The 25,940-nt window shown below is 38.6% G+C and overlaps 1 protein-coding gene across 1 annotated transcript; it reads right to left on the bottom strand.

The window, feature by feature from the left end:
* Positions 1 to 257: 257 nt before the first annotated feature.
* spry2 (sprouty RTK signaling antagonist 2) lies at positions 258 to 4,303 on the bottom strand. Its single transcript, XM_065254150.2, has 2 exons — positions 3,815 to 4,303; positions 258 to 2,266 (listed from the first exon to the last, which is right to left on the bottom strand). The coding sequence occupies exon 2, from the start codon at positions 2,213 to 2,215 to the stop codon at positions 1,298 to 1,300; it is 918 nt and encodes a 305-aa protein (XP_065110222.1). The 5' UTR covers positions 2,216 to 2,266; positions 3,815 to 4,303; the 3' UTR covers positions 258 to 1,297.
* Between the last annotated feature and the right edge of the window lie 21,637 nt (positions 4,304 to 25,940).

The raw sequence follows: 25,940 nt of genomic DNA, 5'->3' as shown, positions 1-25,940 counted from the left end.
ACACGAACTGTGCATAACTATTATTATGAGTATTTCTATTAATCAAAGGTAATCTGAACTGTGCTTTCTCTCATCAATGGTCTTTTTTGATATCCAAAGGCCCCATTTTCCATAGACATTTACTCTTTTGTAACTGTAGACTCGCTTCTTGTTTACTAAAATACACAAACTGCACAACCACGACTATTCATAATGCTCGAAATTGCATTCAGCTAGTTTGTCGATTTGTATGCTATCGCTTTCAACACTTTTTATTTGGGATGACCTCGAAACCGTCATCGGGATCATAAACACAAAGCGATACGCAGCACTGACAGAAGATCCATTGGTAAACAAAGGCGATTGAAAAACAGCAGACCTTCTAAAATGGCTCTTTGTGCTCAGATGTTAAAAACAAGGTCAACAGCGGGCCAGAAAAGAAGACAGAAAACGCATTGTTTAATTTCAAAACGTTAATATATTTACTATTTTATAGTGAACATATGCATCTGATTCGACACCCCTGTCACCCATTTTTTATTTTTTTGCAGCAACAACAGAGGAAGGGTTTATTCATCTCAAAGTTTGGGGTGATGCCTATAAAGATGCCTCTCAAAATAAATATTACTTTATAAAATAATAAAACTTCAAATAAATATTTTTTTACACTAAACAATGTGTTGAAATTAGAAAATAAAGTTTTCTTAGGGTCACTGTACAATTTACAGGTATAGCTATAGGGATAATTCATGTAAGGTTTCACTTCTATAAGGCGAAATATCAATAAAAAGTGATTGATATACATTCGAAACGAATGTACGGCACTATACAAGTTTTATATATGCATCATATATATGGATCTGTCAAGGTGCCTAAGGTTTGGCACAATGCTTTTCACAGTTGAAATATTATATGTACAAAAATAAAATCTCTCAGAGAAAAAGAGCTCATTTGCTAATTTACATACTTTGCAGATACTATTCACAAACAGTTAGTTAAGGGAGTCTGTCACCTTTATATCAGTCATATTACTGAATGTCAATAGGGCTAACATTCTGGACTTCAGTTTAAAAACAAAACAAAACAAAGAACAGAGGAAAGTCGCCGAAACAAACATTTTCCCCCTTGTAAAGAGTGTGAGAGAGATAAAGCAAAATAATGACAAACAAACAAACCACTTCAAACCAGTTTTTGCCAACCCAATGTCACCTTTTGGTCGACGGTGCCATAACTGCAACGACTCGCAAATGTTTGCATCCCTCTGGCTGCAGGTAATTCGAGATAGTCCCGCTTCCCAGTGCTACTCCTGGAACCGAGCCTACTTTGTGTCAACTTTTTTGTTATGGCAGCGGCACCCGGGCCGATTGGTGCAGTCATAGCATGCCTGGCACATTGCCACGCAACCCTTAACTGGGAGGTAGCAGAGCAGGCAGGGCAGAAAAAGAGCTAAGACGCTTATGGCCGACCACCGGATGCAGCAATGCGACTGGCTGCAAGAGAAAGGCTTGTCCGTGCACATATCCTCATCGTCGTTGGAGCAGTGGTAGAACAGGCCTTTGACGCAACACACGCAAGTTACGTAGTCCATTGCCGTGGTCGCCGAGCAAAGGCATCTGCGGCCGCACATCCAACAGGACGGCAGGGTCCGGGGGCAGGTGCATTCTCCGCACTTGCACCGGCCGCAGTCCTCGCAGCGATTGGAGTGCTTGCCGTCGCCAGCCTTGGCTGGGACCACCGTAAGGGGCTTCAGCTCCTCCTGTTTCAGTTCCGAACGCTTGGGTTGCACCCTGACGATCTGATCGCCCGTCCCTGGCGCGTTTCCCAGAAGTCTTTGCTCGGACGAGGTGCTCCCCGTGCTGGTCCTGGCTGTACTGTGCGAACCCTCGCTGGTGGCACTGATGGATCGGTTTATGCCGCTCCTTGGCGTCCGAGCGGGCTGTTGAGGAGACGGCTGCCCGGCTTGTTGGGTCCTCAGTGAGTCTCTGTGCTCACCGGAGGTGGTTAAAGTCGGGCTGGAAGGTTGCGAGTCAGTTTTCTGCTGGGAGGCAGGCGGTCGGGGCGCCACCGTCGGGCCCTCCGTGTACTCATTGCTGCCCCGGATGGTCCTGATCTGGTCCAGGGAGAGCACCTGACCCTCCGGGGGCTCAGAGTCCCCTGTCTGGGGTCTGCCGGTGTCACGCAAAGCTCGCAGGATACCAGAAGAGCCGCTGCCACCATTTTGAGCTCTTGTCTCCATCTTTACTCTGAAGTGGGAACCCTCTGGCTGGCATTGAACACATCTGAAGTCCTGTGGGCAAGGCAGACAGTTAAACGAGAGCGTACAGGGAAGTTAAATCCCATAAATTAACCATATGTAAATCCTATGAGCTAGGAAAATAGAAAATACAGATGGCAAGCTCTCTCATGCAAATCTACTAACTACGCTCCACCTCGGAAAATAGGCCTGGCCTTCAGCACCTGCGGCTATCAAGTTTACAAAGTACATAAATTATCCTAAATAATAATCTCTTCATTGTTATAACATCTCTCTGCTAATAACTCTCTGTTTATTATTCAGCACCAAAAGCAGTCTCTCTCGTATACAAGCATCTTTCTCAGTTATGCTCAACAAGTGAGTTTTGCAAAATTTTGCTTCGTGTCAAACTCACTCGATCAAAGCTGCCCTGATAACGTTTGCATAATAAAAGCTCTGCGCAAAAACATTTCACTGAATTAAATATTAAATAATTTTAATACATTATTGGAGTACTAAAAGTGTAAGCTTTATCAAACAGCCTTTACGGTTTGACGACATTTAATATAAACAACATTATTACCTTTTAAATTTAGTCCACAAATAAAGATGCATTGCAGTATTAAAATAAAAGTATTAAAAGCAACTTAATTTTGTTTTATGACACCAATGATGATTTAGTTTTAAATAATCAAACAATTTCATTGATAAGCCATTTAAGCAACTGGAAGTACCAATATAAAAACTTCGCGTAAATGAAAATTTGCAAGTGAAAACGACATAGACCTTTTTTTTTTTACGTGAATAATAAGAGAAGCTTAGCTAAGCATAAAAGCTGACATGTTCTTTAATACTCCGTAATAAATTATCTTATCCTCAAATTTGGGTTAAAACGCTAAAATTCGTAGAAAATGTAAAATATTAAATAAATTAGCGATGGCATACGCTGAAAAAACTTGACGCGCACAAATTCATGATGACGTTGTCAATGGGAGGCGGAGCTTTGACAAATACGTACATATAGAAAAATAAAATATCCACATGTGTCACGGGGATTGGGGGCTAGGGGGGCACGCAACCGTACATCCCAGCCGGGACCCTCGGCACCAGTCGAGTTTAATCTAAATAACACAAGCCCGAATTACCATATCAATACACAATCTCAATTTCCACAGAGAGGCCCCATCAACAAAATGTCTGTTAAACATCTGTTTATCTCTTAGCTGCTATTTAAGCCCCGATCTGGTTTATGAGCATGCATACTAACTTTATAACATACTCTGAGCTTGCATGCAAAACATATATACACTTTTCTTTGCAGCACCAGATCAAGTTTTTATTAAAACGTTAAGCGTGTCGCTTTTAATAATTAATATAAGGTTGAAAATTACACGTTCAATGTCTTTGAACTTTAAACAAAACTTAAAGTGCGTGTGCAGATCCGTATGGCAACTATTTGCACAGCTGCGCGTATGGCGCGACGCACGAGTCCTGGAAAAAGTCGCAGGGAACGCGGAAAACTCCGCGCGACCACACGCACGATACGCAATAAAATACAATGTGTGTAACTATGCATTGCAAAAACAAATTCAGGACACTTACCGTGATCTCACCACCTCAACCCCCTGTGTCGTGAAGAGTATATCCTACTAGTAGGAATTTCTCTTTTTGGTATGTCCTCAGTTCATGGGAGATTCATTCACAAAAATTCCGATAATCGCAATCGCGCGTCCTTCTCGCGAAATGAACGTTGGGATTTTATTCCAAGCGGAGCGCGTGCACAGCGCCAAACTTCTGTCGATATATCGGGGAAACACAAAAATAAGTTCCAAATAACTGGAAGAGTGGAGTTTATGAAGCCAAAAATGAAAAAGTTCGTCAAAAGTATAGTTTCTCAAGAAGAAGCGTTGCGGCGCGCGAGCTCAATGTTTGGCTGCATGGCACACTGTGGCGCTTTCAAGTTTCTCTGCTCGTGTTTTTTTCGTCTTTCCGGAGAGGAGGAGGTCGGGTTTATGCTGTAAATGGCGTCATGTGGAAGTGAAGGGGGTGAACAGAGTAGCTGTTGTCCCAGAGGATATATCGTATCCGGTCCCAGCTCATTGGCTCTACAGGACCCAACATTCACTCCCCGTGTTTGTGTGTGTGTGTCTCAGAACACCAGCATTTAGAATTCGAATCTGAATCGGTTCATTCGGACACGATCATTGAACCGGTTCAAATTTTTCTCAAAGTAAAAAAAAGTATTCACAGGCACCGCGTCTGTGATTTGCAATCTTGTTTGTTAATAAAGATGGCATTTTATATGAAATACAGATTGCGTCATACATTGTGGTGTTTAATAATTTCAGAATCGTTTCCAACAGTAATCATATTTTTTCATATTATTAAGAGTAAAAATATTGTTTCCATCTCACAGTTTTTTTTTTATTCTCCAAGTCAGTCATTACAGTCAGCGAATTGCTTTGAATGAATCTTTATAGCGAATCGGTTCAAATGAATCACCACAGAGCACTGCCTCAAACTTTCACAGTCTAAACATTGTGCAGAAGAGCTGTTGCTCAACCTCTGCAGAACATTTATGATTTTAACACACTTTCGTCTTTTTTCATTACAAGACTTTTAAGTTGTAGTGTTGTGAATTTGAGACAGTTTGCACACTATAAGTTTTATAGTATTTTCTTAAAAAAAAAAAAAACCTTTAATATGCAGTTCCACCTAATTCTTACAGTTGAGAGAAATACCTGAAACTGAAAAATAATTTAAATGACAAAAATTGCAACAATAATAATAACAAAGCAAAATGTTTTGCTGAAAATATAGTTTGAACAAAAAATGTCTATTACCGCCCCCTAGTGGCAAAATAAAGAAATAGCAGTTGTCCTGCAGTATTATTAGTTTTAAACTGGTATTGGTAAACTCTTTATATTTTCAATAATCACCAGACATAAATTTTAACCAGACAAGCACATACAATTATTACGTTTGCAACAATATCAACAACACAGATTGCACAGTCAAATCTATAATGCAAACACATATAACTCATATAAAGTGTAATATAGATTAAAATAAAGACCTTTTAAAATTATATTTATGCATGTCCATACACAATAGTATAAAGGATTACAAGGCATTTCATTTATTCAAGTTAAAAACAGCGGTTAAATCCAATCCAGTTGGATTTCTAGTAGATAAAAGACACACCAATACAACAAGTTTACTTAGCATGGAAATAGCCTCCATACAAAGACACTTTATAATGTATGGACCATTGTGGGCTAATAGGAAGTCCTCCCACAGGAGATTCCCCCCAACACATTGTCTGTCTGTCTCTCTAGCAGGCCACAAGGCAATAAGGGCCAAACCTTCAATGTTATCAGAAGGGGGAGTGAACAAATGCACCTCGAGGTGGCCTCAATTGAACACGGGGAGTCACAGAGGAAACGAGGAGAGAGTGAGCGAGTTCCCAAACCCATGAGACTTCACCATCTCCAGCTGAGAGGAGCCTATTGTTCAGGGCCTCCTTTTCACCAGCCAGAGGTGAAAAGGTAACTGACAGGGGCTTTGTGCTTGGTCTGGGGGTCTCCTATTGCTGCAGATTCCCCCGGTCACACAGCATCAATGAACGGGCCATGAGGAAATTGGACAAGGGGGCTGGAGGAGGATCCAGGAAAAGGTCTATTGGAACAAGACACATAACTAATAATGGGCATTATTGACATTTAAATGACGCTTTTAGGCCAAATCCTTGAGAAAAAATAAGAAATGTATTTTTGATACAAACACTGCATTTTGCATTGACATTATTTTTGTGACATTTGAGCACTTAAATCATTCTTTTAATGCGAATAAAGTTCTCTTTCATTACTGCAACCAAACAATTATGCATTATTTAAAACGTAAAAGAATATTGTACATGCAAAAAATGTATATTGGTCCCCAAAATGTTTTTTTTTTTTGCACATAACATCAAATTTGACTTTTCTATGTGAGATTTTCCCAATAATAGAGAAAATCAGCCAAACAAGAATGCAAAAAAGCACTTGGCTCACAGATTTCCATTTGCTTGCAAAATGTAATGCATTCCCAGTTTCTACCTAAATCATAATGCATTATTTAAAATGGAAAAGACATATTGTACATGCAAAAAATGTATATTGGTCCCCAAAATGCTTTCTTTTTATTCAAAACTTCTTATTTTGCACAAAACATCAAATTTGACCTTTCTATGTGAGATTTTCCCAATAATAGAGAAAATCAGGCAAACAAGAATGCACAAAAAGCACTTGGCTCACTGATTTTACATTAGCTTGCAAAATGTATTGCATTCCCAGTTTGTACCTAAATAATAATGCATTATTTAAAATGTTAAAATACATATTGTACATGCAAAAACATGCATGGTCCCCAAAATGTTTTCTTTTTATTCAAAACTTCTTATTTTGCACATAACATCAAATTTGACTTGTCTTTGTAAGATTTGCCCAAAAATACAGAAAATCAGGCAAACAAGAATGCAAAAAGCACTTGGCTCACTGATTTTTATTAGCTTGCAAAATGTAATGCATTCCCAGTTTCTACAAGGAACAGCTTTTTCACCCTTCTTTTGGCTGTTCAGCCCCCTCTGCCCCCCCCCCCAAACAAAAGCTTATCCAGGTTTGTAAAGATAAAAAGAAGCAAAGGACAAAGTACATGCGGACAGTTCAGCTTACGAGCTAAATGTGACATGATTTTGTGGACTTAATAAAGTTGCTTGACGTTTTTGTTCCCTGGTGTCGTGTTCGCTCTCCTTCTGCCAGATAAGCTCTATTGTCACCTCTGTTTAACCACAGTTCAGACATTAAGGGGACATTCACATTATCCCAAACAAACCACACCCGAGCGCATTTGACCCCCAAAGCCTGGTTAGTTTGATTAGTGTGATCGCTCTGTACCGTGCCCGGGCGCCGTTTGGTTAATCGTGCCAAGGCCCACCTCTCCAGGACGCGAGCATCAGTGGACGAGTAGTGGCTAGCTTTGTGTCCACATCGGTTGTACAATTCTCAATAATGTCCACTATGATTTCAGACACCACTAAAAATAGATTTTTCCTCAAATTTTAACGGTATAGGGGGCAATTTTGGAGCAAGCCCCTAGCAACATCCTAGCAACCACCCGGAACTCCCTTGCATAGCAACATCTTGGCAAACAAACATCATAACTACATCAAATACATTTTCATCAGAAAAAAGTTCAAACTGGTTTCACTTTTCAGAAATCTTCGCAACCTAAACACACTTTACCAACTTGCTGCCATACTTCATGTCGAAACAAAACCACAAACCACAATGTGTCAATCTGTGCACAGAAACACATGTTAGTCACAGTTGGTAACATCTCCATATATTTGACAGATAATCAGAGAAACGTCAGCGTTGATGTTGTTTAAGTACAATTATATACGCGCTGAAAAGGCAGAGAAACCGTATATCCGTTTGTTTGTGTGTCGGAGTGAACCGCAAGGATGGAGAGTGGGTGTTAGGGGGGAAAAGAAGGCAAAAACGCAAACAAAATGATGAACATATGAGCATGGAGCCATGCAATAATGACCCCTGGTGAGCTCTAGGCATCGGAAGGAAATACACAGGGCCCTGTAATTAGGCATTTTATAACGTGCACCAAATTCTTTGATAATGCAGCGAGGGGACGGGGGAAAGGGGGCCATTTTAAAACCACAATAGTTGACTCTGGAGCCAGTTAGGCCAATTAAAGCAGGTAATGCACAATCATTATGCTAGCTCGGCCAGATCTCAGAGGAAGTTTGGGCCTTGTATAAGAAAACGTCTCTTTCGGAGCCCGGGGGCGAGTTGCACGGGTTTTGCCTGGCATCGTTTAGCAGTTCTTGCACTTTGGAGGATGAATGCCAGACCGAAAGTAATGAAATCTTTGACCTTGATTTGCTTGCAAATAACATTAGCATTATTCTGGCCTGAGCTTTGATAGGAAGGTCACCAATTTGAATGCCACGCTTGGAAAGACAATTATACAAAGGGTTTGGCTGAACAGTATCACTTCAATTATGTTTCATAAGTTCAACTTTAACTGATAGATACATGTAAGGTCTGAAGTATTATTATTTTTAGTGCTAAATGCTATTCTTCATACGTTTAGGCATTTATACATTTTTTCAGACGCTTTTATACAAAGCAACTTGCAGTGCATTACAACATTGTAAAAATATTTGGGTAATACTTTATTTTACGGTGTCTTTGTTACACATGTTACATGTAATTATTATAGTAATAACAGTTAATTATGCATAATTACATGCAACTAACCCTAAACCAAACCCTAATCCTAACCCCAACCCTATAGTAAGTACATGTTATTAATGATTATTACTTGGTACTTAAATGTATAATTACACTGTAACAGTGATACCGTAAAATAAAGTGTGACCAATATTTGTTATTAGTTAACACAAAAAAAGTTGTGTCAACTAATATTTTAAAGTTAAATTAATAAAAACAATTTACAGTGAAGGTATACATTTTTTTTATCAGTATGTTCATCCATACTTTCATCCAAAACTTACAAAAGTGAGATAAAACTGAATAGTGATTTAAGAAGCATCAAACTTATGGCCTGCATTATTTGTGTCACATTTGTGGGTTTTTATCACCTACCAGGTAAAAACTGTGAGTCTATTCATTTTAAAAGTAATTGTTAGCCTTGGCAATAATGACCCATAAACTCAATGTAGGCCAGGTATTCAAAAACATAGGGAAAAATATGCATTTTGCTGAGGCTTTCATAAACATAGCGGCGTAACAACACGATACTCTCATAAAATTAATAACAAAACAATGTACTTCTGTTTAAGAGACCATTAAATCACAGACACAAACAGCAACAAAACTTATTGCAGCGCATTTGCTTTTAGCCATGCAAAGAAAAGGTTTCGTAAACAGCGGTTTTAAATCATTTTTATAGTTATTCGTTGCCACTGACTTTATCTTCCACTTATCAAAACGGCAACAGACTATTTTAGCCGTGACACAGTAGTAAAAAAAATGATTTACTGAGTTATTTCACGCATATTCTTAATATTCTGTCATGAAATAACCCTCGGGTCCCAAGATAGTGAGTAGTGAGTTTGTGTCCCCTTTCAGACCCCCAAACACACACACACTGTTTTGCTCTCACACAACACACAGCGGAGGGTTTTAGGTTCAGATGAAAACCATTACACAAATTTTGCGGTTCCTGTTTTTATATCCTTTTCTCCGGCAGTCATCTGGGACAAAGAAATGGATACTTGGCAAGAGCGTCTTCCTCCAGAAAACGAAATAAATAACAATCCCGTCCCCTAAAACTATGCTTCCGCAATGAGCACTTTTCCAGATGGACCGCTCAACATGCAACACACACACACATATACACATTTTCGCAAATACAAAAAAATCAACGAACCGACTCAAGGAGGTAAACAAACTGATACCAAACGCCACAACCGAAGAAGAATGAGACTTTTAAGGGCTGAAACATTTTGTGCAGTTTAAAACTTGGGAGTTGTCCAAAAGTCTGGGCCAAGTTTGAAATATGTTTCTATTATGCCTTTTTTTCCTGATTTTGCACTTACAAATGATTTTATTGGAATATCAATTTCAGTGAAAAGTCAAAAATGTAAAAGATTTACAAAATTTCATCTGACCTTAATGTTCGCCTCTCAGTCGCTATCTTAGCTTGAAACATAAAATTGGACTTCAAATCAAGAAAAAACGGACATTACCCGTCAAAACGTATTCGACAGCTCAAATTATAAATCATGATTACAAGCTTACCATTATGAACCGGGGTAATGTAAGGAAAGTAAGGTTTGGTTTTCAGTAATGATTTCAACACTGATGTTTATGTATACTTGATGATAATTTTGATAATATTTAACCCCAAAATGCTTTGTTTTTGGATCACAGCTTAAAAGTCACCATTAAACGGAAGTAGCGATTACCTTCTTTTCTGTATCATGACTTATATCCGAGTAAAATGGCTTCTGAAAAAAAATATTAGGGTGAGACTTTGATTTCGTCCATTGAGAACTGATTGGATCGTTAGAAGCTGGGCGTGGCTAACAAAATGAACGAAGATCTGAATGCCAGTCATTCCTCATGACAGGAAGTGAAGAGAAGTTGTTTCGTAAGATAATTTCGCCATGAAACGGAAGTAGTGATTGTCTTCTTTTCCCTGCCTTAAAGTATATCCGAGTAAACGTAAAAAAAAATAAGGTCTGGACTTGATTTCGTTTCTTTAAGAACTGATTGGATCATTGAAAGCTAGACGTTGCTAACAAAATGGAGGCAGATTTGAATGCCAGCTGGGATGATAACAGAAATAAATCTCAGATAGGCCCCCCCCTTGTGCCATTTCTTGTGACAGGAAGTGAAGAAAGTCATTTCGTAAGTTAAAGTCACTATGAAATGTAAGGAGTGATTGTTTTCTTTTCCCTGCCATGATGTATTTCCGAGTAAACGTAAAAATATAGGCGGGACTTGATTTTGTCCATCAAGAATCGTTGAAAGTTGGGCCATGTTGCTAATTGCTAATCGCTGCAATCTTTTCCCTGACCACGCCCTCATGCCATTCCTAATGACAGGAAGTGAAGAAAAGTCATTTCGTAAGATAAAGTTGCCATGAAACAGGAAGTGAAGAAAAGTAATTTCATAAGTTAAAGTCGCCATGAAACAGGAAGTGAAGAAAAGTAATTTCATAAGTTAAAGTCGCTGAGAAACAGGAAGTGAAGAAAAGTAATTTCGTAAGTTAAAGTCGCTATGAAACAGGAAGTGAAGAAAGGTAATTTCGTAAGTTAAAGTCGCTATGAAACAGGAAGTGAAGAAAAGTAATTTCATAAGTTAAAGTCGCTATGAAACAGGAAGTGAAAAAAGGAAATTCGTAAGTTAAAGTCGCTATGAAACAGGAAGTGAAGAAAAGTAATTTCATAAGTTAAAGTCGCTATGAAAGGGAAGTAGCGATTATCATCTTTTCCCTACCTTGAAGTATATCAGAGTGAAACATAAAAAAAATTAGGGCTGGACTTGATTTCATCCATTGAGAATTGATTGGATGGTTGAAAGTTTGGCCATGTTTGCTAATTGGTAATCGCTGGGATCTTTTACCGGACAGAAGCAAATCTCTGATTGCCCTGCCCTCGTGCCATTTCTTGTGACAGGAAGTGAAGAAAGTAATTTCGTAAATTAAAGTTGCCACAAAACGGAAGTAGTGATTATCATTTTTCCCTGCCGTATATTCGAATAAACATAAAAAATGTAGGGCGGGATTTGATTTTGTCTATCAAGAATCAATTGGATCGTTAAAAGTTTGGCCATGTTGCTAACTGCTAATCACTGCGATCTTTTCCCGGGCAGAAACAAATCTCTGATAGCCCCGCCCTCGTGCCTTTCCTTGTGACAGGAAGTGAAGAAAAGTTAAGTTAAAGTCGCCATGAAACGGAAATAGCGATTGCCTTCTTTTCCCTGCCGTGACGTATATTCGAGTAAACATAAAAAAATGTAGGGCGGGACTTGTCTATCAAGAATCAATTGGATCGTTAAAAGTTCAGCAATGTTGCTAACTGCTTATTTCAAATCGCTGCGATCTTTTCCCGGGCAGAAACAAATCTCTGATAGCCCCGCCCTCGTGCCCTTCCTTGTGACAGGAAGTAGAGAAAAGTCGTTTTGTAAGTTAAAGTCACCATGAAATGGAAGTAGTGATTGTCTTCTTTTCCTTGCAGTGACGTATATCTAAGTAAACATAAAAAAATTTAGAGCTACACTTGATTTCGTCCATCGAGAATCGATTGGATTGTCGAAATTTGGGGCATGTTGCTAATTGCTAATCGCTGCAATCTTTTTCCTGGCTTCACAGTGACTATATGTGAGTTAACATGATGATCAATGCAAATGCTTTAAACTTCCCCAGACTTTCAGACCCCACATTTTATGATCTGATTTGGTCATTTTATATTTGTTTAGACAGCCGAACAGCTCCTAAAATGTTGCCACCCGTCTAGCTGAAGTGAAGTAGCCATCGTTAAAAATGACTAAATCACGATCCTTGGAATGAAATCCAGTCTGGATTAGTTTAAATACTTCGCTGTAAAAACATCCTGTAACACCGGCCTGTAGCTTTACGCTTCTCGAACGGAGGAATGAACACACTCACATGTGCTTCATCCCATTCATTCGATCAATTAAACAATCCCTATAAGATTGACAGAAATAACTCATTTCCTTTTCCACTCAACGAGTTCGTTGCTAAAACCATCATATTCATCTTGTTAATAGGTTCTGATTAAATTGTCCGTGTGTCCTAATAGCAGAGAGCACACATGCCCCCCTAAACCAAATAATAAATCAACAGTGTTTACTCGTTACATAAACAGACCTAATCTCCGTTTAAGTGCCTCCTTTTACAATGTAAACAGAGCGGGATCTAGGAATCGGTGCCTCGCGTTTTGCTCAACCTTTCTGGCCTTGCTTCGCCAATAAGTAAAATTTCTCGTAAAACGTATTAAAAGAATGAACTGTGTCTGCAGCTCGGTTTAAGACGTCGCACTGGCATTCAGACAAGCTCTCCTTGTTTGGCTCCTAATGCGCCTGCTGGTTTGCAGCCACGAGCTGTGTTCAGCGGGGGTTAATCCAGACCCCGTATCTTTAACTGAGCAAAAAATTAACAATCTCTCATACTAGCAGGATGTTGGAACGTACCGACGAATCCCAATCCAGACCGTAGGTGATTTGGAACCATCAGAGTTTAATTGTGATTGATGTCCAACGTGAGGTTTGGGCTCATTAGGAAACAGCACAGATGGTCACGGAAAAGAAACATAGCTTGTAATTCGGCTGCAATGCAAAGTACCACTGGAATGTGTTTTGGAGGTACGCGAGGAGGACTGGAACTCTGACTTTGGGGTAAATGTGACAAATTGACCTGTCAGAAACACAGAACAGCGAGCACTAGAGTAGTACGGAGCGTAAACAAAAAGGAAACGTGGGTTGGATTTGGCGCAACTCCACTTTACGTCATGCAATGATTTTGCAGTTCGCTCCTGCAACAATGCAATTGACTTTATTGGAGTTCAAGGGCTTGCAGAGAGTTTAAAAGGTGCAAATGCACGCTTATACAGATAAATACCAAACAAACATAGCCTTCTTGTAGTTCAATTGGTAGAGCATTGCCATGGGTCATGGGTTTGATCCCAGGGAACACACATACTGATCAAAACATTAGATAAAGCGTCTGCTAGATGCAAAAATGTAAATGAATAGTATCAGAGATTAAATCATAAGAATAAATGAATCCAGGCAACTTTAAATGCATCAGGAAAATCTCTGATATTGGTGTTTTTATAGGGTTGCTATTTCAACATTGCTTTAACAAACTTCAATATTGCTTCTCTAAAAGGAAAAATAACTTTGTAAATAAATCTGCTCTTGCATTGATTAATATTTCATGGTCGTCAAAAGCAAACTCCAACCTCATGTAACTCTTTTAAGCGAATTACCTCCCGCAGACCTCTAGGCTGCATATTGCAACAGCAATATCTAATGAACCCAAAAGAGCAAATAATATTTTTCAGCTTTTATGTGCACCAACTGGTAAAATAAATAATAACTCGGGACAGAAGAAAATGTGCTCTTTAGATGTGCATATGCTTTTATCCAGAACGACATACAGCGTACTCAGAAATCAAACCTGTGTTGCTAGGGCCATGCTTTACCATCTGAGCCAACTATAATTACATTTTCAACCCAGCATTGGGTCAAAAAGTGACTTATATTTGAACCAATAATGGGTTAAAACAACCCAGCATTTTGAGTTGAAACAACCAAGCAGTCTTACCAGTTTGACCCAACGCTGGGTTAAAAATAACCCAATTTTTTTTTAAATGTTTGATGACACATTTATAAATCTATATTGTCTACCTATACACTGTCAGAAAAATGGTCACAATGGTCCCTAGCTGTCACTGGGGTGTTACCATTTCAAAAAGTACACCGTTGCACCTTTAGGGCTCTATCATAAACCCGGCACAATGCAGCGCAATGCGCGAATCAAGTGTCTTTTGCTAGTTTCCACCCTGCGCAATTATCATTTTCATGTTTAGCGTCACGTTGTTTAAATAGGAAATGCATTTGCGCCCAATTTTGCCAGGTGTGTTCAGGCGCGTTGTTGGTGCGTTGCTATTTGAGGCAACTAAAATAGACTACGCCATTGACCAACAAAAACCTGGTCAAAAGTCGATGTCACAATAGTGTTTTCGTTATTTAATGATCGCGTTAGTAATATGCGCCTATAAACGGGACGACAACAAGGGTTATCACACACATGGATGCGCAGCAGCACAAAATCGCTTTTAAATATGAAAAATTAAAGGATTAAAATGTAAAGATTATTATTGAGTCTCTTGGACATAAATGAGGACCGATTATGAGATGTTAGAAGGCGTAAAAGAGCTGCTTCTCCTGTAGCCTGGTAAGTAAATAAATGCTTTGCTTTTAAAAATGCATCTATTTTTAAATGCCACCCCATGGATTTATTGTGTATGATTACTCGGTACCTGTGGATATGGTGAGATAAGAAACATTTTTAAGTAATGCTTTTTAGAAAACCCATGGCGCTGTCCGAGTGCTGAAACGCTTCGGCTCTCCGCACGTTTGTAAATTCTTTATCTCTTGTTTTATATTTTTAGAGTACAAACCTTTTCTTGCATATTTGCTAATTATTTTATGAGATTAAAAAGATTATGTAGGATATCAATACATTTACAGCAATTAAAAGTCTGTTATTTTTACTTCTATAAGTGAAAGAAAACGGCTTTTTAAAGGTTTAAATAAAAAAAAATCAATTTCAATAAAAATGAAAACAACACAATTTTTTAACATTATTCTTAAACTGGTGGTCTTCTTCGTCCGCTTAGTTTTTCATTTAAAAATTCCGCTTTCTAAATAGGGACTAGGCATGGTGCCAGGCACAACTGGCTTTTAAAGGGGATGAGAGCTGAGTCTCTCATTGGTTTATTGCACGTTACGCCCAAAACACACCCATTACTCATTAGGAGAATATGAACAACCCTTTTAGGCTGTGCGCTTGGCGCATAAACTATTTTCCTGTCAATAAATTAGCAAAAGTGAATCGGACACGCCCGTTTAGACCGTGTGCCGTGCGCTTTAGACAATGCGCTTAGATTGTTAAAATAGGGCCCATAGAGTTCATATTAGTACCTCCAAGGTACAAATGTGTACATATTTGTACCTAAATGGCACATATTAGGATCTTTTAAAGAGCACCAATGGTCCGATTCACAATTTTACATTTCCTTTGGTGTGTTATTCATCCGAGAGTCTGAGATGATGTTAATATTTAACCGCACCATTGCTTTAGATTTAATATTCAGCTCGCAGACTCGAAAACAAACATCTCCTTTAATTAACTGCACATTTCCCAGGTGTGAAGAATCAAGAGAACCCAACCCACTAAATCTCATATCAACATCTTGTGCTTTGTGGATATTATAATCCAGAATGACATTTGAAAAGGTTGATCGAGTGTCACGTTATCCCTGAGGAAATTTGCCCCAGAAGACCTGAGCTATATATATCTGTATGTAAAAGACTAAAATATTCGGACACCCAGGACACTTAAAATATCATTTGATAAAAATAACAAGCCAAGTGGCATTGTTTGGACATTTTCTGGTTGTCATTTATTGTCTCTATGAGGACATTCATCTGATTTATTGCTCAGTACTAAGTTGTGTTTTATTTAAAAATCAAATTAGTCTGAGATGTTTCTCTTAAAATTGCTCAAGAGAAATAAAAATAGAATCAAATTGTTAAAATCTGTAAAACTATTGTGGATTTTTTTTTAGGTAAAAATCTGGATTTGGGTAAAATAAATGAGATATGTCTTCAATAATAATAACTTTTGATTGCAGACTTGGCAAATCGGAGTTCAGGTTGTGACATTATTAAAGGGAATAATAATGTCCAAGCTGTCCGAGTTGCATATGTCCATCGTTTTTCAGACAAACACATTTTCGGATATTTTAGAAAATATTTTAGATCTTTCAGTAGATTGAATGTAATGTTATGGGGTCCACGACCTTCAAGTCTAAAAAAAGTGCGTCCATCTTTCACAAATTAAATTAAATAAGTTAATAAAGTTTTAAATATGGATATTTCTACAACAACACCGTGCGGATAACCCTCAGAAGACCTTTGTTTATCATCCTGGAGCCGTTTGGATTTAATTTGTGAAGGATGGACGCACTTTTTTTGGACTTGAAAGTCGTGGACCCCGTAACATTACATTTAATCAACGGAAAGATCTAAAACATTTTCTTAAATATCCGAAAATGTGTTTGTCTGAAAAACAATGGAAATATGCAACTCGGACAGCTTGGGGGTGAGTAAATCATGGGTTTAATATCATTTTTGGCCAAACTATCCCTTTAAGATCTCTTCTAAAACTTAAATGGAGACGTTTGGGAGACGTCTGGGTATCTTCTCTAGAGAAATATCTGAGACTGAAGCAAACGTTTCCAATCGCTCTCCTTTTAATCTCACTGATGTCTTGGATAAATAATTAAGACATTAAATAAATCTCTGCATTTTTTTAATCATGGGACTGCTCAACACAAACTTTAAAACGGCAACGTGGCCAGACAAAGATTTAAAATTTTGGAAAATCTTTACATGCAACAAACTCAGTCTTGCTCTATAGGATGATTTAATTTGTTCAGGAAATAAAGTTTGGCTTTTTCATAGTATAAATTAGCCTTTAAATGTCCAAAATCTTGTTGGGGCCTCTGCATATGTATGCATAAATTATATATTCATCATATATTTCCTGTTTGGCTTGCTATTATGAGCACTGACAGTCCTAATCAAGTCACAAAACTGACATATGTAAGCTTTAGTTTCCGTGTTACCCGCCTTCCCTCATCCGTCCTAAATTATCTTTCTGATCATCCAGGCCTCGTAAATAACCGCAAGTTAGTCTCCGCCCGCTCATACAGCGTTGTTTACAAACAAGGTAGCTGAAGGATGATGGAAGATGATGTAGTTATGAAGCAACTCAGACCCGAGGCAATGCGCACGCTGCGTTTCTAAGAAAGAGTTATGTTTCGGGAGCTGTTTGGCATTTCAGGCACAGAGAGGAAGACGTGTTAACAAAAATGCTTCTTGATCAGTCCCAACAAGTCTCGGATTCTGGGAGAAAACGTGGCCTCTGGGCAAACTCTCTGAATAGCAATTTCATCTTGGATATTTGCCACATGAATAGTGCTATCGGTATAATGTCGACATGAATCTAATCCGGTGTCAGCTCAACACAAGCCGCATTGTGCATGCCGGTCGTGGTCCTTACCGTAGGGATCGCTTTTAAGGAGAAATCTGTCTGAATGATAGGTGTGAAAGGCTTTTAGTGGGATACACACCACCTAATCCCAAAAGGCTCTCACCTTCTGGCTATGCTTGTGTCTAAATGGCCTTTCAACACATCTTATGCAATGTGTAAAATACAAGTGCTCGATTCCTTACATTTACTTTATCCCTAAACTCACCGCGGCTTATGGAGGTACAAAACTTTTAAGAATAAATGGTGTTACGATTTCTGCTCTGTTTGCTCTAAAGTGCCAGTTTAAATCTACATAAATGTGTGTGACAGTGTTAAAGTGCTTGATTGAGAACCATTAATGAGTGTTTAACTTCATCAAAGGTATAGCATTTTACATGGTTCAAGATCTAAATTTCAGGTCAATTTTGGGTCCCACATTCTTATTCCATTTCCAAGTCATTTGCTTGTATGGAATAGAGAACAAAAATTATGATTTAACTTCTTAAATGAGTTTTACTTGAATAAATAAAAAATATTATAAAAATTCTTAAAAATGTGGTCACTGGAACCTTTCAAAAAGTACAAATTTGCACCTAAAAAGTTTATATTAGTACTTTAAAGGCGGGGTGCATGATTTTTGAAAAACAGACATCGTTGTCTGGGTTCCGTATGTGAGGGGCGGGTCTATCAAAAGAAGCACCAAATTCTATTGGTGTAGGGGCGTGTTTGTTTAGGTGATTTTAAATATCAACATTGGCTTTCAGAAATCATGCACCCCGCCTTTAAAGGTACACATTGGTGTCAAAGAGTGCATATCAGTACTTCAATGGTACATATTGGTACTAAATGTATATACATATCTGTACTGTACCTAAATTATTTTCTGACAGTGCAGGTAAAAAAAATACACCATGCAAATAAGTTCATATTAATATATCATTTGTATCTCAAAGACAGCAATGAGATTAAATTGAGATTTTTTGTTATTATCTGCTTAATTTTTTCTACTGATGAAAAAGATCTCACGTGCACTCTCACTCACATGAGTTTCAGAAGAGATCTTAAACGGATAGTTTACCTCAAAATTAAAATTCTGTCATCATTTACTAACCCTCAAGTTTTTCCAAACCTAAATTACTTTGCTGAACCCAGAGGAAGATATTTAAAGAATGTTTCTAACAAAGCAAATCTGGGGCACCATTGACTTTCATAGCAGGATAGAAAAAATACTATAGAACGAATGGTGTCCCTGTTCTGTTTGGTTTTTGTAGATATATGGGAATTTACTATCGTAAATGTATGTATATATGTATTTATCTTTAATAAATTTGTAATATGTGTTGCTGAGGACTTCATTTGGACAACTTTAATGCTGATTTTCTCAATATTTAGTTTTTTGCACCTTCAGATTTGTCCTATCCTAACCAAATATCATACATCAATGGAAAGCTTATTTATTCAACCTAATTATTTATTCATCAATTTGAAATGATCTATTATTACCTTATTTGAAAGGGTCATAAATAATAATGGTGAGCTCTGCTTTGATTGGCTGTTTCACAGAGCAGCTCCTTCCAGTAGCTCTGTGTTTGTGCAAACAGACCTTATGTTTGAGTCTTTATCAGGCAAAGATACAGATTTTGAGGAATAATAAATTGTTAATGGATGGTTCTGTGTGGTAAATTTGTGTTTTTTTCAGTATGGAACTGCAAATCGTAACTTTAATGTCAATATAAAATTTCAGCCTAAACGCTAGCATAGAGCATTAACTAGCATATAGCGCTAACTAAACAGCAGTCACAACTTTGTTTTTAGCATTGTAACAACATTGTAATTAATTTAATGTATAATTTAATGTTGTTAATTTAATGCATACATCTTGACTGTAACGTCATGTTATGTTGAGATTGGCCTGTTGTCCAGCTGTCTTTTGCACGCACAAGGTTTACATAAGGAGGATAAAACAATCGTGTTTGAGGCTCATAATTTTTTCAGTACCATTACCAAGAACTCTTATTATTCAGCTATGCCGAGGGAAATAAAGTTTTATGGTGCATTCACACCAATCACAGTAGAGGCGGAAAAAATGCACTATTCGCGCGTAGTTGGACGCTTGAACATTTGCGTTTACTTGCTTCATTCGGGCGTGAAATTCTAGTAATTCGAGACATTCACATGCACGGAAATTCGCATCATGGGAGGGGTTTCTGCAACTACGCTCGCTTACTGTAATCATGTCACTACTACAGCAAAGTCCTGATTGATTAATGCGGCGCGGAAATCCGCCAAAGTTCAAAGTAGCTCCTCTTGAAATGTGCTTTTAATGATTGCTTTTTATGTTGAAGTTTATAAATCTCACCTATTCCAGTTATCAGTGTTCCTGTAGCTCAATTGGTAGAGCAATGTGTTAGATTGGGCTCGATCCTTAGGGAAAACACATCATGATAAAATATATAGCTTGCACTGTAAGTCACTTGAAGATAAAAGCATCTGCCAAATGCGTAAGTGTTTATAAGAAAGCAATTCCCTGATACGTGTGTCAAAATGATTTATTTCGCTTGTTCTGCACAAATGCAATGTAAAGTGTACTTTTTTTGTTATGCTTCATATTATAACATAACAGGCGGAGAGAGTCTCGGTGGAAGAGGGACATTGGACGATTAGTTTTACAACAATTAGCATCTCTGCATAAATTGCTTCATAATTTTCGTTTGAATGCATTGCTTTAGGTTCATAAAAATGATTCTGAAACAATCCTTGATTCACAATTGAAGAGATCCGTCATTACCATGACAACCATCTGCAGTGAAACAGCCCCGCACCGGTGTTATAAAAACTGTAAAGCTAATGATGTGCTAAATTTAGTGGGAGCTTGTTGTGCGAAAGGCGTCTATAAACTGTAATTTGGCTGGTAAAGGAAAGAAAACACCCTTGGTAGAAAGCAAAGCACCTGTTACATCAGCTGTGCCAGTTGTTGGCTACTTGCAATATGGCATGGATTGTTAAAACGCTGCATTGTTTTTATTGCACCGACGTGCTAAGAGTTGTAAACTCCATATGTCACATCGCTGCTGCGGCCTCATGCGAATTGCATTGCTGTTGGGCCGTTAACCTTAAATTTTTCAGCTTGACCTAAAAATAAAAAATAACTAATATTATTTTCTCATTTCTATTGGGACTTTCAAAGTTGTGCATTGAAAAATGTGCATAACTTTTGGTTTGGAAAGGCATGAGGATAAGTAAATACTTGCACACACTTAGCACACACGACCTAGTAACTTACCCACGGGTTTGTAGGTACGATTACAGATAACCCGATCATCTTGTTAAGCAAAAAATGCCCTTGGTGAACAGATCAACAGGAAGTCACCCATGTGCATCCACTTCCACATCCCGTCCTCCCCGGAGTTTATAAGCCCGGAGCAAAATTTAATTTCCACCTCATAAGTCTACCATAATGTGATACTGCTTGCACCAAATTGCTCGGATAACCTTAATCAGCACAGAGGTTAAAGACTTGAACCGTTGAGACGGTTTCAAGTTGGTGTAGTCTGCGCGTTAATAACTCTTCCCTTCAGGCACAAACATAGCCAGTCCTGTTTTACTGGGCGCCTTCCAAGCCACCCGGGGGAATGTTAAGAGAAGCCGAAATGATTCCCTTGCCGGATGCCTGTCATGGCCCCAGGTTTTTTTACCCCCTTCTTTTCCACAATCGCAGTCCTCTCCAGGCCTCAATAGATCTTTGTCAAGGCACCCAATGAGGACGTATCAGATTTCTCTGGCCCGTTGGCAGTCTATGTACTGGTTCGGATGCTGGACGGTCTTTCAAATCTTAAAGACTGCTTTTCAAAGGCCTTGTTTTTCTTCCTGAGGGATGGAAACAGTGTAAGGATTTTAGTGTCAGATGCCTGCCTCGAATGTCCAGTCCTTTGGGAAGAATTTTATCGCGTCATCGTTATTGTCTCTGTTGGTACAACTTATTAAGTGGGCCAATAGGGTATCACTACTTTGTGATACTGCATAACTGACTAAATTAATTTTGGTACAAAAGCCTTTATGTAAGGGATAATGTAGAGGCAGCCGGTAGTTATTGGGAAATAAGCCCCGACAGTGTGATCAGGACCCGACGCGAAGCGGATCACACTGAAGGGGCTTATTTCCCAATAACTACCGGCTGCCTCTACATTATCCCGCTTATTACACGGCTACTTGCCACATAAGAAAAAAAACTGGACATGAATATGAATTTGAAACATTTTATTGGCATATTTGTTTTAAATTAACATTTTTATCCTTCCGCGAAACTTTGCACAGATGCATAAAATGATCGTAATACCTTATTAAGATCCCCTGCTTCATACTTGTCTGTCTCCATTTTTTCTCTTTTAGCCAGTCTTTGAGAAGTTTTAATGCCCATTCTGTATTTTTTTGTGTGTTGGCTTCGTAGCTGTCATGCTCTATTTTGTCAAGTTCAGTCTCAGTAAGCTCTCTGTGTCTTGTCGTGGTTGTCGAGTGTTTGTCACAAGATGGCGCCAAACAGACAGTAAACTGATCTTTATTGGCGCGGAGCGATTTTACTCGTGAAAGTAGTCCGGCTATGCGTAATTATTTTGGAGCGGTTATTATTTGAAAAGAACGAACCTGCAAATGTCTCAACTGACCAATCAGAATCAAGCATTCCAGAGAGCCGTGTAATAAGGTATAAGAATAGTGTTTACATGCAATGACTCTCTCTCTCTCTCTCTCTCTCTAAAGGGGGTCGCACACCGGACGCACAGCTCAGCACCACGCAGAGCCGCATCGAGTCGCGTCTAGGACAACTAGGGGTATCGTACACTGGAAGTGCACATTAAATAGCGCAAGCTTCGTCAGATAGCGTCTACTTCAAAATGCAAAATATACGTTAGCAGTCAATGTTAATCATTAATGATTTGGGACAAATATGATGCTATTTAATGTTAATGTATGTGAGTGGCACTCTGTGGCGCGACATGGATTTGAGCAACTTCCTGAGTCATAGCTTGGCACCGCGGACAGGCGCCAACTGTTGCCGCTGGTGTGCGTATACTCAGAGAAAATGGTGTTTTCTATGCGCCCTTAATCCTATATATATAGACGCTGGTTGCAGTGTTGAATGCTTTGTCGATTAAAGAGCGATGGTCTACCATGTTATGTCATACTGCTAGCTTGCAGTATACAAACAATAGGTGTGTTTCCATTACAGATTTTTGCAAAACGTTATGGTTATTTTCTAATTGTCACCAAAAAACGTTTGCAAAATGCCAACATTTCGAAGTTATGTGACTAAAACCTAATTTTATACTCTTGAGATAAGTCTTTCCAAAAACCATATTGGCGAGTGTTGGGCCACATTTGGTGCAGTGCAGACCGACATGCGTATTATATTAAAATACCACGAGAGCAACTCGAAAGCATACAGATCAGTCGACTCTCAAATCGCTCCTGCAGTATTTTTATGTCATGCGCTTGACCGTTCTTTTGATAGCGCATGAAGTTGACCACACCTCCTCTGTCTAGTCCTCCAATCAAACATGCCGCACCATATTTATAGAATGACCATGTGACTTTAACGCAAGCCAGGTCACCAGTAAATGTTTCCATTGCAGTTTTGCGATATATATTTCTTGTACGAATTGCCTAAAAAACCACCTTACCCAAGCGTAAAATCTTTTTGGCGATAAATGGGAGTCTATGCAGATTGCCGTGTTTCCACTGGCACATTTCCAATTTGAAGGGTAATGGAAACGCAGCTAGTGACTTTATTAAAACCTCTTAAACTCTGCAGACCCACCGGCGGTCCAAATATACAGAAGTTTAACTCATTCCCCTGCAGCTTTTTATTGAAAAATTGTCCTCCAGCTTTTTTTTGTGATTTCCACAAAAGTTTCACAAAATGCCTTCCAGGAAAATGTTCTTTTAAAAATATACAAATATATCAAATAAAAGAACAGACCCTCTGCTTTCAGACAAACAATAAACAAACAAACAAAACTTTCATCCTATCGACATTTTTTTCTCTGCTTATAAACTGTTAAATATTTTTCTTCAAAAATACAAACATTTTAGCAAAAAGCTGAAATAATTGCATAAATGCAAAGGAATTTTGTTAGAGATCAGATTCAGACCGATTATCAAAACATACATGGAGTGTAAAATTATTAAATAATTTTTTGCTTCAGTTTTTTTTATAAATTGGGATAATCACGGTATTACAGATTAACATAAAAACATCATCAAGAACGCGTTTTTCATGCAAATGTTTTCTCTTATTTGACAAGATAACTCGTTAATGCCCGCCATTGAAAGAGTTAAATGTCCCTGTGCAACTCTGCATTATGTGTGGTATCATTTTTCTGCAGAAGTGCACCACTTTGGCATTTATGGAGAGGTTTTGAAATTGGGTATGCCAAATTCGGGCAAACAGTAAAACACATGTTATCCAAAGCGACTTGCAGTGTATTCAAGCTATATATATTATCAGTACCCTGGGGTTGAACCTAAGACCTTTTCGCTGCTCCTGCAATGCTCTACCAAGCGAGCTACAGTATAGGACATTTTAAAATGTTTGTATGTGCATAAATCAACAATTTCATAAACATTGCTGGTGACCATCTTTTCTCAATTGCCTTCCTTAAATATGAACTAAATCTACAGAAATGTAAGCAGCTAGAGTGATGAAAGTAAAATCGCAGTCTTGATCCGCACTTAGCCACTATTTGTCACTAGCAACACGCTTACACAGACCGACTTTCAACAGTCTGTAATCTGGTAAATCAGCCATGGCAAATTACAGACAGCGCCAATAACTGCACACCCTGCTGTGCTTTTAAATGGATATTTGCTGTCTATTTGCTTTAGATAAAAACAAGTATAATTGTCAAGACTCGCCGTCGTGATCCCAGTGTGCTACGTGGTTGCTAGGTGTTTTTAATGCATTGCTATGTGGTTGCTAGGGCATTGTAAGGTGGTTTTCAGGTTCAGGTCCCAGCTTCATCTCCGATTCCTCCTTCAATGTAAGTCTATGTGAGTCTATAAAGTATATTGCCTGTTTTATTGTCCACCAGGCAAAAATCTTAAGCTAGAGAAGTAAAAGCACATCTCTCCCTTAACCGACCTAATAAACTTCAATAAGCTTTTCTTAATAAGCCACTTTTGAATAACATTTCCCATTAGGAGTGTGTGTTTAATTTTTATTATCACAGAACTGAAGTAGGTCCTACAGTGTTACTTGAGTCATTTTTTTAAAATAGAGACATGGTACAATTATCACAAACGCTATTAATGTCTCTTCAATTTTTCACTTCAATTTTTTTAAAATCCAATGTCTGGGTTTACATTTAGGCATTTGGTAGGTGCTTTTATCCAAAGGAGCTTACGATGCATTCAAAGTATACATATTTTTTTCAGTACTACTTGTGTTCCCTGGGAATCAACTTAATAAGTTTTCCGATGACAATGGATAATGCTGTACCAATTAATGTACAGAAATGTATTTTTTTAAATGTATTTTAAAGTTTTCAACTTTAGATGCTTACATTTTTGTGTCAAGAAGAAACTGCACATTTTTTAAGTGCTGCTAGGTTGCATGGCAACGGTAAACAGCCTACATTTGTATATATATATGCACGCATTATATGAAAACCAGTACACAACACAGCATCTGTTTTGTATTCGGCTCAGGAAGTCCTGCATATTTTTCCCGAGGTCCAAGCTTACAAGCTAGTCTTTCTGATACTGGCTCCGTATAATTCCCATTCTCTCTCGTTCTCTCGCTTTTTTTACAGTCTCTCGCCCCATATTTTCCGTCTCTCTGGTCTCTGGCAGTCGATCAGTCCAGGCCATCTTGAAAGCTGCTCTGCTTCGCTCAGGGAATTCGGCCTGGTTCCCCATCATTAACTTGCTAGCTCCGGAGAGCACATTCTCAATGTAAAGATCCTCTCTCTCTCTCTCTCTCTCTCTCTCTCTCTCTCTCTCGCAACTCCAACCGTCCTCCTCCTCTCCTCAGAGAAGACACTGAAGAGATGGCCATATGCTTCCTTGCTCAAAACACGTTTGGTGTGGTCTGTGAGGCTCAGAGGAAACTGCTGCCTGCTAAAGTCAATTCTTCAGTTCTCAGGAGGCTACTTTGGGCCTTCAGGGCAGAGGCAAACACAGACTTTTGGGATTTTGGAAGCTTAGAAAAAGAGATTTGTCCCATGCCCCCACCCCCTTCCTTTGGGGAAAAGCACACACAGGCTCCTGGGTCTCCGGAGGATTGGAAAAAGAGATTTGTCCCAGGGTCTTAGTAATGACAGTCACATATGTGGTGGAAATGAGAGATTAACCTCTTTGA

The sequence above is a fragment of the Paramisgurnus dabryanus genome, chromosome 4 (genome assembly GCF_030506205.2).
Source record: "Paramisgurnus dabryanus chromosome 4, PD_genome_1.1, whole genome shotgun sequence".
Classification (NCBI taxonomy): Eukaryota; Metazoa; Chordata; class Actinopteri; order Cypriniformes; family Cobitidae; genus Paramisgurnus; species Paramisgurnus dabryanus.
This window is presented reverse-complemented; position numbering and strand designations above follow the sequence as displayed.